The sequence below is a fragment of the Seriola lalandi genome, unplaced genomic scaffold, assembly GCF_002814215.2.
Source record: "Seriola lalandi dorsalis isolate HSWRI2012SDOR001 ecotype SW California unplaced genomic scaffold, Sedor1 jcf7180002054374, whole genome shotgun sequence".
Taxonomy (NCBI): domain Eukaryota; kingdom Metazoa; phylum Chordata; class Actinopteri; order Carangiformes; family Carangidae; genus Seriola; species Seriola lalandi.
In genome coordinates, this window is record NW_019524927.1 from 278,762 (window position 1) to 300,074 (window position 21,313).

At 36.0% G+C, this 21,313-nt stretch overlaps 1 protein-coding gene across 1 annotated transcript in view; it reads left to right on the plus strand.

Moving 5' to 3' along the window:
* Window positions 1-20,717, plus strand: part of calcr (calcitonin receptor) — a 61,242-nt gene extending 40,525 nt beyond the window's left edge. The window contains exons 17-23 of the mRNA XM_023408851.2: window positions 914-1,040; window positions 5,629-5,782; window positions 6,734-6,794; window positions 6,981-7,047; window positions 7,193-7,411; window positions 8,031-8,072; window positions 16,891-20,717. Coding sequence (XP_023264619.1) covers window positions 914-1,040; window positions 5,629-5,782; window positions 6,734-6,794; window positions 6,981-7,047; window positions 7,193-7,411; window positions 8,031-8,072; window positions 16,891-17,112 — 892 coding nt within the window. The 3' untranslated portion in view covers window positions 17,113-20,717. The remainder of the gene's footprint in view (window positions 1-913; window positions 1,041-5,628; window positions 5,783-6,733; window positions 6,795-6,980; window positions 7,048-7,192; window positions 7,412-8,030; window positions 8,073-16,890) is intronic.
* Window positions 20,718-21,313: the final 596 nt, after the last annotated feature.

Genomic DNA, 21,313 nt, shown 5'->3' on the forward strand with positions numbered 1-21,313 from the left:
CCGTGGAAAAACAGGAGTTGGTCGAACGGCCGATCCGAAGACATTAGGACCTGTGACAGCATGAACAACGCTGCCATAAGGGTTCAGCCTGTGTTTGACATCTCCTTTTGGATAAAAAGCCCTTGTATATAAGCACTCAGCAGCTCCTGCATCTCCTTTTTACTGCATTTCTGTTAGCGGTAACCTCTGGAAGAGACAGTGCAGATGTATATGTTGTTTTGTCCTGGCCTGAGGAAACTTAGTGCTCTTCCTGTTTTTCTTGGGTCTCGAGGGTTTTATGACTCAACAAAGATAAAATTGGCCATGAGCAGTAAAAGAATACAACTTCTTAAACTGAGCAGGACATATTTATAGGAGGTTATATTCTGTGAAATATATTTGGTGCAAGGTTTCATTCAGCCTTAAACACACTCCTCTTTTTAATTGCTGCCCTGATTTAAAAACATTATTCAATCATTACCAACAAAAAAAACAAAAAACTACCGGATATGAATGACTTGAAACGATTTTGATTCTAATAGTTAGCCTCACTTTGCATGGGAAGCATTTCATTGTGCTATTAATTCTGAGTGGCCAGCCAAGGTAATGAGGAAGCACCCTTGGGATCCATTATGCATTATTTAACAGCACTAGCATGTACAGTACAGCATTTTAGAGGGAATCTAGCTTGTTGATCCCAGGGATTTCTTTTACCAGCCACAAATATCATTTTGAGATGAAAGATCCCAGATATTTTACAGACTGTAGCAGCAGCTGACAACCTCATTAAACTATTGGCCTGCCAGTCGTGTGAGTTACTCTGTTGTGTCAGGTTTTAGTCTCCTTTAATGTTACGTTTTTATGTGTCAAAGGGGATTTTATTCCTAACTTGTTATTTTTATTAATTAACCAAACGGCCTCTCTCTTCACACAGGAGTCTGAGCTGCCAAAGGATCACCCTCCATAAAAACCTCTTCTGCTCCTATGTGCTCAACTCTGCCCTCACCATCATCTACCTGGTAGCGGTGGTCAACAATCCTGACGTGGTGGGCAGAAACCCGGTGAGTCTGTAGGCACAGCATACGTATTTGCCTATCTTTTTTTTCTTTCTTTTTTTTTTTTTACCATACACCACCTAAACACCTAAAAAACATCAGCATGTGTAGAAAAGCACAACCTTGGCATAAAGAAAGTAAATAGCACTGGCACATTCATTCTGGTTATTGTATTTGGAACAACAGCATGTCTAAATCAAATCATGCTCTTTCTCAAAATAAACCAGACACTGGATGTCTGCCACATGTGCTTATTTACTGTAAAAACTGGTATTAGAGATGACTGCAGTATAAACAGGCAGGATTTAATCAGTATTATTGATCAGCCAAATAGAATAGACTCAGTAAATTTGTTTGAATCTTTTCTCTGGAAAATTATAAACATAATAATTTGAAACAGTTTTCATCCATAACCATTAGTCAGCTCCTCTATCTGTTGTCATCAATCCCCAAACAAAAACTCTAAACACAGAGCCTCAAGCCTTAAACTCACAGTAACAGTGCAAGCTCTCGTACTTTGAAACTGATGTTTATTCCGGCGGCATATTTCCTTCTTGAGATAATGAACATTTTCCACTCATTACTTTTGAGATTTGTGCAGTTTTAAAACAACTTTTCCCTCATACGATCTCAATCATTTTGGGTTGTTTTCCACCTCGTGTCCACTCGCACCTCTCACTAATGGCTCAGTATAGAGGATACATCTTCACCCTAAGAACTCAGACTCAAATGAAATGGTAGACAGAAAATTTGAGGTTCTGATTTGTGATTTCAGACACAGAAACAGTGTTTACCATGTTCACCATCTTAGTTTAATTTCCATGCTAAAATGTTCTACTTAGCACCCAACACAAAACAACAGCACATCAACACAGCTGATGTTGGTGTAAATATAAATGGTTTTGCAGGTATTTGATCATGACCCATAAAGAACTGACCAAAATCAAATCTAGACCTGATAATGTCGCTAAAGGAAAAGTTATTGTATCACCAAAAGCCTTACAATTCATTATTGAAATTTAGAGTAGCCTACAGTATTCGTCAAGATATTTCAATCTGGACCAAAATGGTGGACAGACCAATTAGAGCCATATGTTAGCATGGCCAACAAAAAAAATTTGTAGAATATAGTGTGTGGAAGAGGATACGGTGCACTATCTTGAAATGAAATACAATTGGTGCAAAACCAAATAATTATGCAAGAGAGAAAAAAATTCAATTAACTTTTTAAAATTCATTTGGTATGCAAAGCCAAGAATGAAATTTAAATAGAGTTGCTCTATAGTTTAAATATTTAAAAGTTTTCAGAGCAGATTTTTTTAAGGGTGTCCTAATTAGCATTTCATCTCAATGTGCCATTTCTTGGCAGTGTTGCAAAGTCGACAGACATTTTTTGCGCTCCTCCACATTCTCCTGTTTTGGAGTCACACTTAATGCCTTATGCGAATTCTTTGAAACTCAGAGGTCTGCTTAGGTAGAGATGATAAATCTGTCTTGTAGGAATGTCTCGCTATCAGGACTGAACATAAATTCATATGTTACTCTTCAAGAACCACTCCTTTTTGGAAATCAAAATAATGAAAGCCTGTTAACTCGGTGCTTTGCTGCTTCTTAAAAGTTGTTATTGCAGAGTTTTTCCAACTCCATAAAAGGATCATATCTGCTTTGCTTTTATGTAGAGTTGAATAAAAATTGGGTCAGAATATTACCTGCTAAAAAAACGTACTTAAAATCAAAATCCTTCCAATATGAGTATGTGTGAAAATTTGAGCTAAATGAAAAAAACAATTTCAGATGAACAAGGTGTCATACAAAAACAACAAAACCAGCAAATAGGATTGTCAAAGTTGGCGCACGTTTCACACAATCCCCTCAGCCTCAGCTTCCTTTGAGCTGGAGCATCATTGGCCCAACAACATACTGGAAACATCCAGGAGACAGCAGAGGTTTGGCTCAGCCTGACTGCTGTCTTTATTCACATCCCATCTCTGAATGTATCCAAAAAGCAGGCAGGAATCACAGCCATCATCATCAATGTGAGGAAATATATATATATATATATATATATATATATATTTTGTGCAATGGCTTCCTCTCAAATCTCTCCTTGTCGCCATTTGTCAAAAATGTTTGTGTTTAATCTGTTAGTTTCTGACATAGGACTGTCAGGTAGTGCTAACTCGCTGAAATAAAATTGGTCAGCATGGCTCCAGTTTTTAAGAGGAAGCCAAAGAACAAATCACAAGCACCATTGATTGGGATTTGCGCGTGTCTTTTGGGAAACATTTTGAAATTTAGCGCTGCCAAAGTGAGACATAAAAGCCTTTTTTCTGCGCTGGTGATTTAGGAATAGTGGATTGTGGTAGAGATTTGCTCTCACAGAGAAAACAAGCTCTTGTTATTCTCTCTGGTGTGGTGATACAGAGTCTGGTTTGGCCTGCCAGCAGTGTGGAGGAGTGAATCCCCAAAGCTTATGTCAAACCAGGGAGGAGGCTGAAAACATGAGAAACATCTACATGATCTATAGCAGCTTGATTTGTAAACCAGAACATTGTCGGTAACTTTAGACAAACCTTGGTTAGCTACAAAATAAACAACAGGTCTGAACTGGTGAAAAGTAAGTGACCTGACCTTCTGTATACTGATATGAGTCTGTGTCTGTTATAGTGGAGATTCCTCAAGTGGAAAGGGAAACGCAGGAAAGTGCGGGAGAGACATGTGGCTAAAAGTTTAGAAGTGAATGACTGTTGTGTGTTTTGAGCTAAGAGGACCCCTGAGAGCAGCAGTTAATAGTAATGCCAGCATATTTGAATTATACTGTGGCTGCATGTATGCTCTTTTAACAAAAGACTGCAAACCAGAAACCCTCATGTGAATATTTAGAAATATGTATATATTTATACAAAGGTTGTTTACATCATCCATAAAACTGTAACTGTATTTATTCAGGAAGTGCCATTGCGATAAAGATAAAGAAACAATGAAAACAATTCAGTCACTCAAAACAATCATCGCAATACAGGCATACTAATTACAAATATCACAAATTTTATTGTATTAAAAATATCAGCAAGTATTCCCCAGTTGAGAGTTGGTATAAGCATATTTTAAAGCTAACCTATCCTAACCTGATTTAGTGTCATGGTTGTTCATTTTGATACATTAATATATTAAAGAGAGAACTTAGACAATATTGTGTTTTATAAATAAAATACAGGTATGCTGATGTCAGAGATGACTATTCAACCTATTCATGTAATTCATATACATAGATATATACATAGATAGTCTGGTGGGTTGTATGATGTTTTTTCTGTAATTGAAGGCAAGACAAGGACTGCTCTAATAAAGCTTTACTGTCTCGATTGTATGTCCAGCGAGAGCATGGAGTTTGAACATCAAGAGACCAGTTCACATCTTGCCTTTTTGGAAATTAGAACAAGCTTTAGTTGAATAAAAGGGGGATAGGAGGGTCATCAAAAACAGACAAAAACAGATGGTATCATCTGCATAAAAGTTGACATTTCAATGCTCAGTTAGAAAATAAATATTACTTATGTACAGACTAAATAGCACGGGGACTAACATTGATCCTTGTGGGACACTTTTATCAAGTGTTACAGTCACTTGGTTTGAAACCAGCAACAACAACACACTGAACTCTACCAGGAAGTTATGATTTGAAGAATGCAGAATCATCAAAACCAATGAAAAGAATTGGAAGCCAGAAAAACATGTTTTTTGTAATATTATGTAACAACATCAAAATATGTTTTGTAGTTTAATATTGAGCTTTCTGAGTAGATGCCATGACAGAGACATCCATGTTTTGCAGCAGGAGATGCAGGATGCGGATTAATGTGGGTTTTGGTTTTTTATCACCATCTTGAATTTTATTGGAGCCAATTTGGCCAAAGGGAAAGAAAAGTCTATCTGAGCAGGGACAAGAAAACATTATGGAATTGACTAACCGCTATTTTTTGTGGAAAGGTTTTTGAGAGTTTTTGAGTAGACTTCAATACAGTCAGGTTCATTGGAACCATTACCTGGCATTAGAGGAATTATAGCTTATCGAACATCCATAAGAGCCTTGATAATTACTGCATTAATAGACTGTGGTGAGATAAGATTGACATAATGATATGTCATCAAAGTTATTACTTTCAAGAAATTATGATGATGACTCAATCAAAGCAACAGAATATATAAAGCTGTCATGTTGTCACACTGTGGTGGATGCATGAATAGGAAATTGCATAGTAGCCTCTTGTATAAGATATGAATATGCTCTTGCTTCTTTGTGCAAAGTGAGATAAACACAATCAAAGAAAATTCAACATACAAGGAAAAATCATCATTTCCATCTCAGCGTCCCTCCAGAGGGGGTAAATGAATAAACATCCTCTCAGTCTGTAAAAGGATAATACTGACTAATGATTTTGTGCCAGGAATGCAGATATATCTACTTAGCTCTTTAGGTCTCCCACTGAGATGATGCCAGGAGTGTTAAAATTAAATTATTGTAATAGGTATCTTTCAATACAAAAAGTCAAAAACAGACAAAACAGATAAACTGTTTGGGCTGTTTCTGCAGGTTGGCTGTAAGGTGTTGCACTTCTTCCACATGTACATGCTTGGCTGCAATTATTTCTGGATGCTCTGCGAAGGCATCTACCTGCACACGCTCATCGTGGTGGCTGTGTTTGCAGAGGAGCAGCATCTGCACTGGTACTACCTCCTGGGATGGGGTGAGTCATCTACATTTGTCCAACACACCGTTTCTTGTATGGCATTATATTCTATTGTTTGTCTTTAAAGATTTATATTTTTATGTCCACAATGGACTCAATCACAGCTTGACAAGTCAGCAAGCAATTCAACGAGATGAGTTCACAATCTAGCAGCCACAATTTACTCGTAACCACCCAGTCTTCATAGAGTATGTCAACCTGAACATGCTGACAGCTTTATTGGCCCTCCCGTCGCTCAGTGCTGCTCCTCTGCTGTTTTTCACCTTATTTCAAAACAGGTACAATGGGTGCAGTCTGTCAAACAAGTAGGTGATGGAACTAAATGGATGGTCATTGTTAAAAATGGGAGGATGACCTTGAGGCCCTGTGTGTGTGTGTGTGTGTGTGTGTGTGTGTGCGTGTGTGTGTGTGCGTGTGTGTGCGTGTGTGTGTGTGTGCGCGTGTGTGTATGTGTGTGTGTGTGTGTGTGTGTGTGTGTGTGTGTGTGTGGAGTACAGCTTCTTTGCCAGGTCCATCTGTGGTCAATATGCTGCCGGGCCCCAGCTGTGTCTGCAAATGAAGTGTACTAGGATTCATGTGTTTATATCCAGCCGAAAAGAGCCCCAATTCAAGTGTTTTTGTTTTTTTTAAGAAAATTTTTAAGGAGTGGATTTTAAAATCAACAGGGAAATTATCGATGTGGTGTTGTTAATAGGGCTGTAACAATAAAGTTGCATTAGGAAAGTCTGTAGAAATGAGAATGAGAAAGTTGATCCCCTGCTTTTCTGCCTTTCCAAGAATTAGTGCAACGATATTTATAACGTAATAATTTACTTGATGAGGAAGTCTGAGACCAACAACACCACCGACCAAGCTAACCACACTTTTTTACTGTTGCATAAATGACAAATGAATTTCACTAAATTCACTCAAGACCTCATATGGCCGCCTCCTTTTTTCCTGTCCAAGGCTTTCCACTGGTCCCTGCATCCATCCATGCCGTGGCAAGGAAAAAGTATTTCGATGACAAGTGAGTAATGTTCCAGAAACTTCTGCAAATAAACAGGAGATGTTTACATATGTGCTCGGCTGCGTGTGGCAGTGAGTGAGAGTGTGCAGATCCGTACATGTGCATGTTAATGTATGTGTGCGTGTGTGTGTGCATGTGTATTTTGGGAGGCAGACAGCACTGACAGATATGTTTTTCCTTCTGTAGCTGTTGGATGAGTGTGGAAACCCATCTGCTCTACGCAGTTCATGGTCCTATAGTGGCAGCACTTCTTGTAAGTCTGCAAATCCGCTGTTTCAGCACAATATAAGACACAATATTATTGGGTTGTAATTTTGGTTTTAGTTCTTAAATGCAAAAGAAAAAAATATTTTTTTGTTTTTTTTGTTCTTCTCATAATTTTTTTTAACACTCTGCAGGTGAACCTCTTCTTCTTGCTAAATATTATAAGAGTGTTGGTGACCAAGTTAAGAGACACGCACCGGGCAGAGTCCAACATGTACATGAAGGCGGTGAGAGCCACCCTGATCCTGGTGCCCCTGCTGGGAATACAGTTTGTAATTTTTCCATGGAGGCCAGAGAACCGGCTGGCTGGGGAGGTCTACGAGTACATCATGCACATACTCATGCACTACCAGGTAGGTGCTGAGCTTGCAGCGAGGCACAAAATTAATCAGGATTTCCATAAAAGCACCAGGTACGGGGCTCGGTTCACTGAATATCATAGGGCAGAAAAGTACTGCTTCTCTGCTGCCTCTCTGTGGGTTTGAAGCATTTTGCATTTCTGGCCACAAACAATAAATAATGAAGGGGAACAAAATTATCTATAAACATGTACAAAATTTTGAAATGAATGATCAATATTAATATTTAAATTTTAGACCCAAACCCACAGTATGCTTGAAAAAATACATGGAGAAAAAAAAGTCCTGAACCCAGCCCAGATTTGTTGGCACCCTTGGGCCCTGTCAGACTCGAGATTTAGCCATCTGACTTGCTTGAGGGTTTCCAGCCATAAAACCTTGTTTTCTTGTTGTGATTGATTTGACACACTGCTGAATTGCCTTTAAAAAAAACAGTTACGGACGCCATTAATTTTATTTGACTACCATTTAGGGACTTAATTAAACAACATGGTAGGCAGTCCATTCAGTTCATTCACTAACCAGAAAGACACGTGACTCCACCACTTTCTCTCTGGTTTCTGGTGTCTCTACCTTTTTTTGTGAATATGTATATGTTTTGCTTTTTTTCAAGGGTTTACTGGTGGCAACAATATTCTGCTTCTTCAATGGAGAGGTAAGCACTTTTCATGTATCTACACATGCTATCAGTGTGGCCTCCCTGCAGTATACTGCACAATGTCAGTTAAAGGAACACTTCGACTTTAGGACGTTTGTGATTATTTCCTTCTTTTTTTTTGTCAAGACTTAGATGAAATTAGATTGGTACCACTCTCTGTAAGCAGCTGGCCTACCTCTGACCAACAGTAGAAATATCTGCCTACCAGCAACTCTAAGGCTCACTAATTAAGTTATATTTTGTTTGTTTAATTAGTGACCTTCAAATGTCCTTGCAGGTGAATTCTGTTACCTTTGGACAGAGCATCACTTGCATGTATGACAAAATAACGCTGTAGTTTTGATACAGCTATTGACCTTTTAATAAAGGTCAACCTGCACATGGAGTTGTTCATTCATGGAGCAATAAAACTACCCATTGCCTATGACATTAAATATGAGACATCAGCCTCTATCAGGCAAAACATTTTCTTATTTTGTTTTTCAGGTCAGATCTCTAACATTTTACATCTGTACCTGATAGCACATTGAGAAGTGACCCATGAATGTCACACACAGACTCAAAGTTGTTTTTTGGCATCATATACTTACAAAAAAGTTGGAACTTCACAGAGATGCTACATCTGTCATTAGTCCAGTTGTAACAGGTTATAAAGCATTGTGCTGCTTGTTACCCTGATCCAGTGCTGTGGCAGTAAAAGCTGAAGGTTCACATCAGGTGAAGAGTAAGACATAGTTTATAAATGACTGAGTGGTTTCCAAGCCCAGCTGGAAATTGACTCTCCTTTCAGTACCTTGTGTCAGCCTTTTCTGAGTCTGTCTGCAGCTGTCTGACTGCAAGCATCCTTAACTTGGTTGAAGTACTTCTCTGATCGAAGAAGCTGGATTGTCATTAAAACTGAGGTTAATGGTGTTGTGGAGCCCTTTCAGCTCCACAGACTCATTGTGTGACAGACGCTTTCAAGCTCAAGGTCACCGCAAAGCAAAGCACCAACAATACATGCTGTTAGGTTGAATGAGGCCCTTTTAGCAGGTCATTAGACCCCATGACAATGTGAGAAGCACAGACTGATCAGACAACTATTTCTGTTCTGTTACCAATATTCTTTTGTGATATTTCTGGAGTTACAGCGAGTGAAATTCTCCACAGAGACAATGATGTTTCTTTGAGGTATTTCTTTGAAAAACAGAGCTGCATGAACAGAGAGCGGAGCAGATTTAAATGCGCAGCATGAGATGTCTGGCATGGACTAACTATTGTGGGGTTGTGTTTGTTTCATTCAGACTTGAAAATAGGTCAGGTATTAGCTCATACATGAGCAGCCAGAACGCAATAGCGTCATCAACAATTAAACGATGCGCTGAGTCTAAACAATGAGTAGAGCATATGGTTAAAGGGCAAGTGTGCATTTCTGGGCTACACAGGGTCAACAAATACACAAATCATCACCACTGAATGAGAGGGTTTCTTCGCTTCACCCGCATAATAACCAATTCAGCTCCCTTAATCAGGACACGGGTTTGTGGAGCTGGGTTCAATTCTGTTTTTTGATTTGAAGGCCAAACTGCACAGACCTGCCTTGTTTCCTCAATGGCCCCATTGTGGTGTTAGGTCAACGAGACAAACAGCTTTCATGCTGTATTTGTGACATCAAGCAAGACGCTCTACATGGAAGCTGCTCTTTTGTCTCATTATAACAATTAGTGTCATGATTTATATCATTAGATCATTGTGTGTTAATATACCCACAGCAATTAGAGTAATATTAGAGTGTTTCAGAATAAAATGATTAACATTGCACTGCGGGAAATTTGCAGCTTTAGTTTCTGTTTTTAGGAACTCGCTTCACACTCCAGTTCATGTGCAGCTAATCAGTAAATATGTACATGAATTAAGTAGCTGATCAACAGAAAGTGAGTAATCGCCATTTTTGATGATGAATTAATCAAGTAAAAATGTCAAACGTCCACTTTGTCCAGCTTTTCAATAGTGAAGATTTGCTGCTTTTCTTCCTTTAAAATCACTTTGAATTTAGTATATTTGGGGGGTAGACTGTTGGTTGAACAAAAGAAGTGATCTGAAGATGTGACCTCATCCTCTGAGATGTTTTGATGTTCATAGTGATAGGCATTTTAATCTATTTTGTAACATGTTACAGATTGAACAAATGACAGTCTACAAATAATTATTTGATTCTCTGCGAGTTGGGATTTTTATTATTCAACCTGAAGTGGCGTGACTTTAGTTACTAAATGCTTAGCAGTGGCCACCAGGAGGTGAATCCATTTGTTCAGCTTTATTGGTATTCTCCCAGGTGTTTGACTTTGTTGTTGCCGTTCAGTTTACTAAAGTTTACAAAACTCAAGAGAGAACAGTCTTACAGGGGGATTAAGAACCGGTTTTTGAAAGCATGACTTTATTCCCTGGGATACATGAACTCCAGCTTCTTAAGTAAAGACACATTATTCTCAAGTATTTCACATTCTGGTTAGTTATATGGCAACTCTCCAGACTTGCCACTTAACATCAAAGTTGAATTTTGTATCGGGGAGTTTAATGACAAATGTGTGTCTAACACAATAAATGCTGATCACATTAATGACAGAATACAGGGATTATGCAGGGTCACTTTCAGCATGAAAATGGGTTTCGTGATGGTACAATATGGAATGGTTTACACACAGAAGGTTGCTAGGCCCAGGGTTCGAACCCACAACCTTCTCACTGTGAGACAACAGTCCTAACCACTGGACTATCATAATGCCCCATATTTCTTTTATAGCATGGAATAAAAAGTCATAAAATAGTAAGGCACAAAATGTCATAAAAACGTCATAGTATAGTATGGCATAAAATATCATAAAAGATCATAGGATAGTAAACCATAAACATTTCATAGTATACTAAGGAATAAAGTGTTATGAAAAGATCATAATATAGTAGGCAAAAAATGTTAGAGTATAATAAGGTAAAAAATAAAAATGGTATAGTATGGTGTGATATGTCTAAAAAAGGTCATAGTATACTAAGGCAAAAAATGTCATAAAAACGTTATAGTTCAGTATGTACTAAAATGTCATAAAACATCAAAGTATAGTAAGGCATAAACATTTCATAGTATACTAAGGTATAAAATGTCATAAAAACATCATAGTATAGTATGGCATAAAATTTCATAAAAATGTCATAGAATACTATGGCCTAAAATGTCATAAGAACATAATAGTATATCAAGGCATGAAATGTCATAAAAACGTTCAATATGGCATAAAATATCATAAAAACATCATATTATACTAAGGTCAAAAATGTCATAAAAACGTTCAGTATGGCATAAAATTTCATAAAAACATCATGGTAGACTAAGGCAAAAAATGTCATAAAAACATGATAGTTCAGTATGTACTAAAATTACATAAAACATCAAAGTATAGTAAGGCATAAACATTTCATAGTATACTAAGGTATAAAATGTCATAAACACGTCATAGTAAGGCAAAAAATATCATAAAAACTTCATAGTACAGTATGGCATAAAAATGTTATAGGTTAGAAAGGCATAAAAAAGGCAGTTAGAGTTGCCAGTTAACCTAATGTGCATGTTTTTGAATGTGGATGGAAGCCAGAGAACTAAGAGAGAAACAACACAAGTAAGGCCTGGATTTGAACCCACGACGTTCTCAGTGTGAGGCAATAGTTCTAACCACTGGACTACCATGCTGCCTTATACAGCCATCGTCGTATAGCAATTTGTAAAAACGTCATAGTAGAGTAAGGTATAAAAACGTCATAGTATAGTATGGCATAAAATATCATAAAAACGTCATATTATTTTATGGCATGAAATTTCATCCAAACGCCATAGTATAGTATGGCATAAAATTTCATCCAAACGCCATAGTATAGTATGGCATAAAATGTCATGAAAACATTATAGTTCAGTATGGACTAAAATGACATAAAACATCAAAGTACAGTAAGGCATAAACATTTCATAGTATACTATGGTATAAAATGTCATAAATCCATCATAGTATGGTATGGCATAAAATGTCATAAAAAAGTCATAGTATATCAAGCAATGAAATGCCTTAAAAACAACATAGTGTAGTAAGGGAAAAGATGTCATAAAATGTCATAGTATGGTAATCCACAAAATGTCATAAAAACATCATAGTATACTAAGGTCAAAAATGTCATAAAACGTCCTATAATTTTATGGCATAAAATTTCATCCAAACGCCATAGCATAGTATGGCATAAAATGTCATGAAAACATTATAGTTCAGTATGGACTAAAATTACATAAAACATCAAAGTATAGTAAGGCATAAACATTTCATAGTATACTAAGGTATAAAATGTCATAAACACGCCATAGTGAGGCAAAAAATATCATAAAAACTTCATAGTACAGTATGGCATAAAAATGTTATAGGTTAGAAAGGCATAAAAAAAGGCAGTTAGAGTTGCCAGTTAACCTAATGTGCATGTTTTTGAATGTGGATGGAAGCCAGAGAACTAAGAGAGAACCAACACAGGTAAGGCCTGGATTTGAACCCACAACGTTCTCAATGTGAGGCAATAGTTCTAACCACTGGACTACCATGCTGCCTTATACAGCCATCGTCGTATAGCAATTTGTAAAAACGTCATAGTAGAGTAAGGTATAAAAACGTCATAGTATAGTATGGCATAAAATATCATAAAAACGTCATATTATTTTATGGCATGAAATTTCATCCAAACGCCATAGTATAGTATGGCATAAAATTTCATCCAAACGCCATAGTATAGTATGGCATAAAATGTCATGAAAACATTATAGCTCAGTATGGACAAAAAGTACATAAAACATCAAAGTATAGTAAGGCATAAACATTTCATAGTATACTAAGGTATAAAATGTCATAAACATGTCATAATATATTAGGGCATTAAATATCATAAAAATATCAAAGTATACTAAGGCGAAAAATGTCATAAAAATGTCATAGTATACTAAGGCAAAAAATGTCATAAAAAAACGTTATAGTTCAGTATGTCCTAAAATGTCATAAAACATCAAAGTACAGTAAGGCATAAACATTTCATAGTATACTAAGGTATAAAATGTCATAAACACGTCATAGTAAGGCAAAAAATGTCATAAAACATCAAAGTACAGTATGGCATAAACATTTCATAGTATACTAAGGTATAAAATGTCATAAACATGTCATAGTATAGTAGGGCATTAAATATCATAAAAACATCAAAGTATACTAAGGCGAAAAATGTCATAAAAACGTTATAGTTCAGTATGTACTAAAATGTCATAAAACATCAAAGTATAGTAAGGCATAAACATTTCATAGTATACTAAGGTATAAAATGTCATAAAAACATCATAGTATAGTATGGCATAAAATTTCATAAAAATGCCAAAGAATACTATGTACTAAAATGTCATAAAACATCAAAGTATAGTAAGGCATAAACATTTCATAGTATACTAAGTTATAAAATGTCATAAACATGTCATAGTATAGTAGGGCATTAAATGTCATAAAAACGTCATAGTATACTAAGGCAAAAAATGTCATAAAAACATTATAGTTCAGTATGTACTAAAATGACATAAAACATCAAAGTATAGTAAGGCATAAACATTTCATAGTATACTAAGGTATAAAATGTCATAAAAACATCATAGTATAGTATGGCATAAAATTTCATAAAAATGCCAAAGAATACTATGGCCTAAAATGTCATAAGAACATAATAGTGTATCAAGGCATGAGATGTCATAAAAACGTTCAATATGGCATAAAATGTCATAAAAACATCATAGTATACTAAGGCAAAAAATGTCATAAAAACGTTATAGTTCAGTATGTACTAAAATGTCATAAAACATCAAAGTATAGTAAGGCATAAACATTTCATAGTATACTAAGGTATAAAATGTCATAAACATGTCATAGTATAGTAGGGCATTAAATATCATAAAAACATCAAAGTATACTAGGCCAAAAATGTCATAAAAATGTCATAGTATATTAAGGCAAAAAATGTCATAAAAACGTTATAGTTCAGTATGTACTAAAATGTCATATAACATCAAAGTATAGTAAGGCATAAACATTTCATAGAATACTAAGGTATAAAATGTCATGAACACGTCAAAGCATAGTAAGGCATGAAATGTCATAAAAACGTCTTAGTACAGTATGGCATAAAAATGTTATAGGTTAGAAAGGCATAGAAAAGTCGGTTAGAGTTGCCAATTAACCTAATGTGCATGTTTTTGGATTGTGGGAGGCAATAGTTCTAAACACTGGACTACCATGGCTGATAGCGATCTTATAGTATGGCATGAAAAGGAACAATATAATAAGGTAGAAAATGTCATAAAAGCATCATAGTATACTAAGGCAAAAAATGTCATAAAAACGTTATAGTTCAGTATGTACTAAAATGTCATAAAACGTCAAAGTATAGTAAGGCATAAACATTTCATAGTATACTAAGGTATAAAATGTCATAAACATGTCATAGTATAGTAGGGCATTAAATATCACAAAAACATCAAAGTATACTAAGGCGAAAAATGTCATAAAAATGTCATAGTATACTAAGGCAAAAAATGTCATAAAAACGTTATAGTTCAGTATGTACTAAAATGTCATAAAACCTCAAAGTATAGTAAGGCATAAACATTTCATAGTATACTATGGTATAAAATGTCATAAATCCATCATAGTATGGTATGGCATAAAATGTCATAAAAAAGTCATAGTATATTAAGCAATGAAATGCCTTAAAAACAACATAGTGTAGTAAGGGAAAAGTGTCATAAAAACATCATAGTTTAGTAAGGCAAAAGATGTCATAAAAACGTTATAGTTCAGTATGGCATTAAATGTCACAAAACATCAAATTATAGTAAGGCATAAACATTTCATAGTATACTAAGGTATAAAATGTCATAAAAACGTCATAGAATACTATGGCCTAAAATGTCATAAGAACATAATAGTATATCAAGGCATAAAATGTCACAAAAACTTCATATTATACTAAGGTCAAAAATGTCATAAAAACGTTTAGTATGGCATAAAATGTCATAAAAACATCAAAGAATACTAAGGCAAAAAATGTCATAAATCCATCATAGTATGGTATGGCATAAAATGTCATAAACATGTCATAGTATAGTAGGGCATTAAATATCATAAAAACATCAAAGTATACTAAGGCGAACAATGTCATAAAAATGTCAAAGTATACTAAGGCAAAAAATGTCATAAAAACGTTATAGTTCAGTATGTACTAAAATGTCATAAAAAAGTCATAGTATATTAAGCAATGAAATGCCTTAAAAACAACATAGTGTAGTAAGGGAAAAGTGTCATAAAAACATCATAGTGTAGTAAGGCAAAAAATGTCATAAAAATGTCATAGTATGGTAATCCACAAAATGTCATAAAAACATCATAGTATACTAAGGTCAAAAATGTCATAAAAACGTTATAGTTCAGTATGGCATTAAATGTCACAAAACATCAAAGTATAGTAAGGCATAAACATTTCATAGTATACTAAGGTATAAAATGTCATAAACATGTCATAGTATAGTATGGCATGAAACGTCATAAAAACGTCATAGGCAGGAAATAGTATAAAAACGTCATACTATACTAAGTTATTAAAGGTCACAAAACCTTCATAGTGTACTAAGGCAAAAAATGTATGGCATGAAATATCATGAAAACATCATAGTACATGTATAGAATGGCATAAAATGTTTTAGTATACTAAATGCCTTGCAGTTAGAGTTGTCAATTAATCTAATGTGCATGTCTTTGGACTGTGGAGGGAAGCAAGAGTACCCAAAGAGAGTGCACGCTGGCCCCAGGCTTCGAACCCACAACCTTCTCACTGTGAGGCAACAGTTCTAAACACTGGAATACCATGCTGCCCCATATACATGTCATCGTATAGCAAGACATAGAAACATCATCGTAAAGTAAGCTATAAAATGTAATAAAAATATCATCGTATAGTATGCATAAAATGTCATAAAAATGTCATCGTAAAGCAAGCTATAAAATAGTGCAGTAAGGCACAACAATGTCAAAATATAGTAAGGCATAAAAATTTCATAATATAGTAATACATGTCACCCTTATGTACATCTGCCATTGGGTGGAATCCCCAAACACACTGAGGGGGTGACGCACGATGGGAGTGCTAATGTATAACAATATGATCTTTAACATACAGCTCAACGGATATTACATCTCTGTTCCCTTTAATGATGCGCGTCTTTCAAGTAATGTGAAATTGGTGTTTCCATTTACTGACTGACATCTGTTCATGCAATTGAAATGTGAGTGACCCACACATGCTGCAGCAGATCAGACCATCATTGGTTGGATTAATATTGTCACAAGATGGTGTTTACATGGGCACCGTCCTTTTCCCGTTGCAATGCAACTGAATATTGATTTGCATGTAAATTTGGGCGTCTGGTGGAATCATTTCGTGGTCAGAGTACAACAGAAAAAAAACGTTCTGGAAAAATGTTTGAGCAACTAAAAAAAAAAAAAAAGACATTTGCATTAAGAAGTATGAAGTATGGATCATGTTCACAACAACAGTTCAGTTTCTTGACACTGATGAAACTAAAGTATTTTTTCAGGTGCAGCCAACAAAAATGTGACTACTTTGATGATTGATTCACGCAGTAGAGCCTGCAATTATTTCCTACAAAAACTCCAATGTTCTCACCATAGTAATGAACTCTCTCTTTTCTGTGTGTGACGTCCAGGTTCAGGCAGCTCTAAAGAGACAGTGGATGCAGTATAAGACACAGTTGGGTCAGAGACGAAAGGACCACTGCTCAATGCGCTCCACATCCTACACAGCCACCTCCATCACTGAGGTACCCGCATTCATGTACCACCACGACTGTAACAGCGAACACTTGAATGGGCGCCACACGGAGGACTCTGAACTGGTGGCACTAAAAGCAGGAGAGACATACGCATGAGTCACACTGAGGATAAAGAGTGTAGCGGTGGGAGCGGCCAAGGAGGAGCGGAGGAGATGTAGCGTAATAGTGGAAAAACAAATCCCGCCATATCTCAGTGATTAAATCTCAGAGGCTAATGCTGGTTTGTTCAGCCCAGGACGATAATACGGGTCTGGAAATAAAGAGCATCATTGGGATGGAGATGGTTTAGCTGCAAGACTGACACTTTCATTTCAACTTTACATTTGTGTTACAGCTGCTTTTTCAGAACTTTGATGTCGAGAACTTGTGGCATGAGACAAGAGCTGCTTTTGACATGTGTCACTTCCTAAAGCTGCTAAACTGTGTGAGCGTGCTCACAGTGACAGAGGCCTGCGCTGGAGTGGAGACGGAATTAACTGTGACTGAGACAATGACAGCCGGGGGGGTGATATTTTTCCGTGTGAGATGATGGTGGTTCTGGATGCGACAGTGATGATGATGATGATGATACCAGTTATGACTGACATGACGAAGAGGTGAATGACAGTTATGAGGGTGTGTTGGTGATGCTTATCGAGGTGAAGTAGAATCCTATACCAAAGGGTACTGTATGTTGGTCACAGCTATGAAGGGGTGCACTGTGTCCAGATGAGCACAGATGTGGTACCCTGAAGCAAAAGACACACACTCACACACACATGCACACATCAACCAACATCCCAAACCTGATCATATGTGCCATGATAGAGGTCAAAACTCCTAAAGATCCTCTGTGCTTAAAGCTCTGGAAATGTGTACATAATCTATGTTCACCATGTTTTATTTGAAAAAAGTGTTTTATTTTTGTTTTCTATTAATATTTTATTCTTTCCAGTTCCTAAATACGTGCTAAGTGTTCGTCCTGTGATGCTGCACTCCCGACTGCTTTGTTGTTTTGCAGCTGCTGTATTTGTGCCGATGCCGAACATCACAGGGCTGAGAAGCAAAAAGAAGCTAAATGCACATATACACACACGGAAAAAAAAAACATGAATAAAAAAACTTTATTTTGAGGTTGAACAGCCACAAGAGTTGTTTCACTGAGTTATAAGTCAAATATGCTATCAGTTGTGCCAATGATTCTGACAGAGAAGCAGTTTCTCTGCTGCACTGTCTGATTTTATTCTCAATCATCCTTTGTCATGCTCATGATGCCTTTAATCTATCTTCTGTTTGTTGAAAATGTGATATTCTGTTTACTCCTTGCATATTTATTCATGAAATTTGTAGCCTTTTGTATGAATGAGCATCCACAGCAAAAGAAATGCTCGCTAAAGATGAGGTGATGAGAGGATCACACCCATACATGCATCGATTTAAATTCCTCTCATAAAGGTTCACATCTTGCTCACAATGTTGCACTGTCAACAAAACAAATGTGTCTTAAACACATTCATATAACTTACGTCATTGTTGATTTGTCATAAGATTTTGGAGGATGAAAGTTAAGAATTGCGCATTTAAGTTTGATTATAAACACAAGACCACAATGGATTTACTTTCTGTCAGCAGCCAACATTTCTAAACTACATATCCAATAACAGACTTTTAAATTAAGCCAGGGAAAAACATTTATTTTCCTACAGCATATAGCCAACAGCCAATAAAACCTCTAGCTAGCTCAGACTACCTTAACAGAAAATCTGAGTTAATTACAATCTTTGTAAAAGATAGATGACGGGAACATCTTGAAGGATGAGATTGATGGTATTTTATGTTGTTGTTATTGTCAACAAATCCCATGAAAAGACAAAACCAACAATGTTTCAGTCAAACTCTCAATACTTTCTGTTTGTGACGCTCAGCATCAAGCCTGTTGGTTCCTACTGAAGACCTACATGTTTGAAAATTGTAAGGTTTTTAAAAAAGGTGCTGAGTAATTTTCTAAAACAGCCTGTCACTTTAGTTTTCAGGAAATGTGACTCAAACAGGAGTAAATTTTGCTTTTGTTAGGAACTATATTCAGCTGTGGATGAATACTCATTTGTAGCTCTATAGTATGTAGAAGGACGGTATATGTGGGACTGACACAACATAAATGACAGCGACCATGTTTATTGTTACAAAGAAACAAATACAACAGTCTGGCTCATTGATACTTTGATCGTTTTTGGACAAAAATTTACTTGAATCAGATGAATATGATTTATAAGGCTCTGCTTACACGGACATTACTTGTCAGAAGGACTGATTCATTTTGGACTTCTGAACATTTTGGTCTTTTCATCTTTTCATGGGGCAAAAACAAGAATCTAGAAAATGACAAGACTTTTCAAATGATTTTCAAAAACCTAATTTGGCTGACATGACATTTTAATTTTTACTTTCAGACTCACTATTCACTACATTTTCTGACTACTTGGGTGCTACTGTGTTATTATCTGTTGAATGTGTGGTCATCATTTTTGTGATAATTTTTTAGGTTTCTTGTCATTGTCAACTGGAATAACTGTTTGACAGGGATTTGTAGGAGATATTGAGGGTTATAATGAAGTGTAGTTGAAAATGTATATCCATGGACCTCTATAGTGAACCTAAGATGAGATTGCACATTTAACAGTACAGAATAGGGCTGTGAATGTGTGTAATGTATTGATTTATTAATTAACATTAATATATAATAAAATATAAATTATTAATATAATTAAATATATATTGTGAACATATGTTTTCTGCAAGATAGATACACAAAATCACATTCAAATATGTAATGGAGGTTTATCTGGGAAGAAATCTGAACATTCACCACTGCGAGCTAATAACATTAAATTAGTCTAATCAGGTCACCAAATCAAATCATATCAATCAAATTATCAAAGTCACAGATGCAGCTCTTTACTTGCTGTACAGTAAATCTGCAATTTAGCCAACAGCAAGTTCATGATCAGCACACGCTTCACTTTACAATCGACCCTTAATCCCCTCTTGAATAAAAACAGATTTGGACCTATTGCAATACTATATTTCTATGACTTTGCTGTTATAGCCAGGTATAAGCAGGAAACGGAGAGTGACAATCAATATGAGCAAATGACATCATCGTCCTATGATGGCAGAGTAGGTTTAGTACTATACATATTCTCGTGAAATTTTAAAGTATATTATTTATTTTACTATAAGATTCATCTTCCTCTCCATCTTTAAAATGGTGATTTGCCTTGGACACTGTAAGACATGTTATCAATCCTTTGGGTTTGGGGAAGCCAGATTCTGTATATTTTGTATGTTCATGCCCATGTAAATATGAGCAGATACTGTGTATATAATAGATTTTTGCACTGTGAAATATTCTGACAGCTATTTTTGTTACGTTTCTGTCATTCATTTTGGCTTGTAACTGTCTCTTTCTCCCTCTCAGCTCAGACCGGCATCATCTCAAAGCTGATAAAAAAAACAAACAAACTGCAGTTTGTAAAAGCCAGACTGATTGGTGTTTCTTTTTTTTCCTTTTTTTTTAAAAGACCCATTTAGCTCAAGAATACACCCATAGAAGATTCTTTGGTGTTGCTCTTTATTTCCTGAGCAAAAAGTAGTCAGAGGAAAAAGCTGCATGAAGCATGTATTTGTAAAGTGGAAAAAAGATTAAAGAATTCAGTTGGAAATGGATAATTTTCATCACTTATATTGTTTATAAAAGGTACTTTTCTTCTTGTAGTTTTTAGATTATTTAATGTGATGATGGACTCTAAAGTAAAATGGAAAGTCTATTTCCAATCACACCAGCAAAAACTTTGTTCTGAAATATTTCTGCACTATTCTCTGATGATTCAGCAGCATTTTCCTCGCCAACACTGTTCTTGTCAGTGTTTCAGGGTTGAGAGATTTTGTATAATGAGTGTGCAGGGAAAACAAAGGAAGTCTTACTCCATTTGGTGTCTTGCTTTGTGATCCCTCAGGCTTGGCAGTACCATACAGCCCCCTTTCTATTCTAAAGCTCCAGCTCAAATCACATACCAGCACCCCATGTGTGCAACAGGACAAAATCAACTGACATTATTCATCTCCAAGATGGACGTCTGCTCACACCCTACAGTTGTTATCGCACTAACAAGGCTGAGTTCCAGTCATTTACGTGAATATTTTTCAGCCTTTCTATAGGCAGATACTGTATAATATGTAATTTCAGGCTCGGCTGAATCATAATGGTACAGCCAAGAGAAGAAGACACACTGTCCTCCTGCATATTCACAGCCCTGCT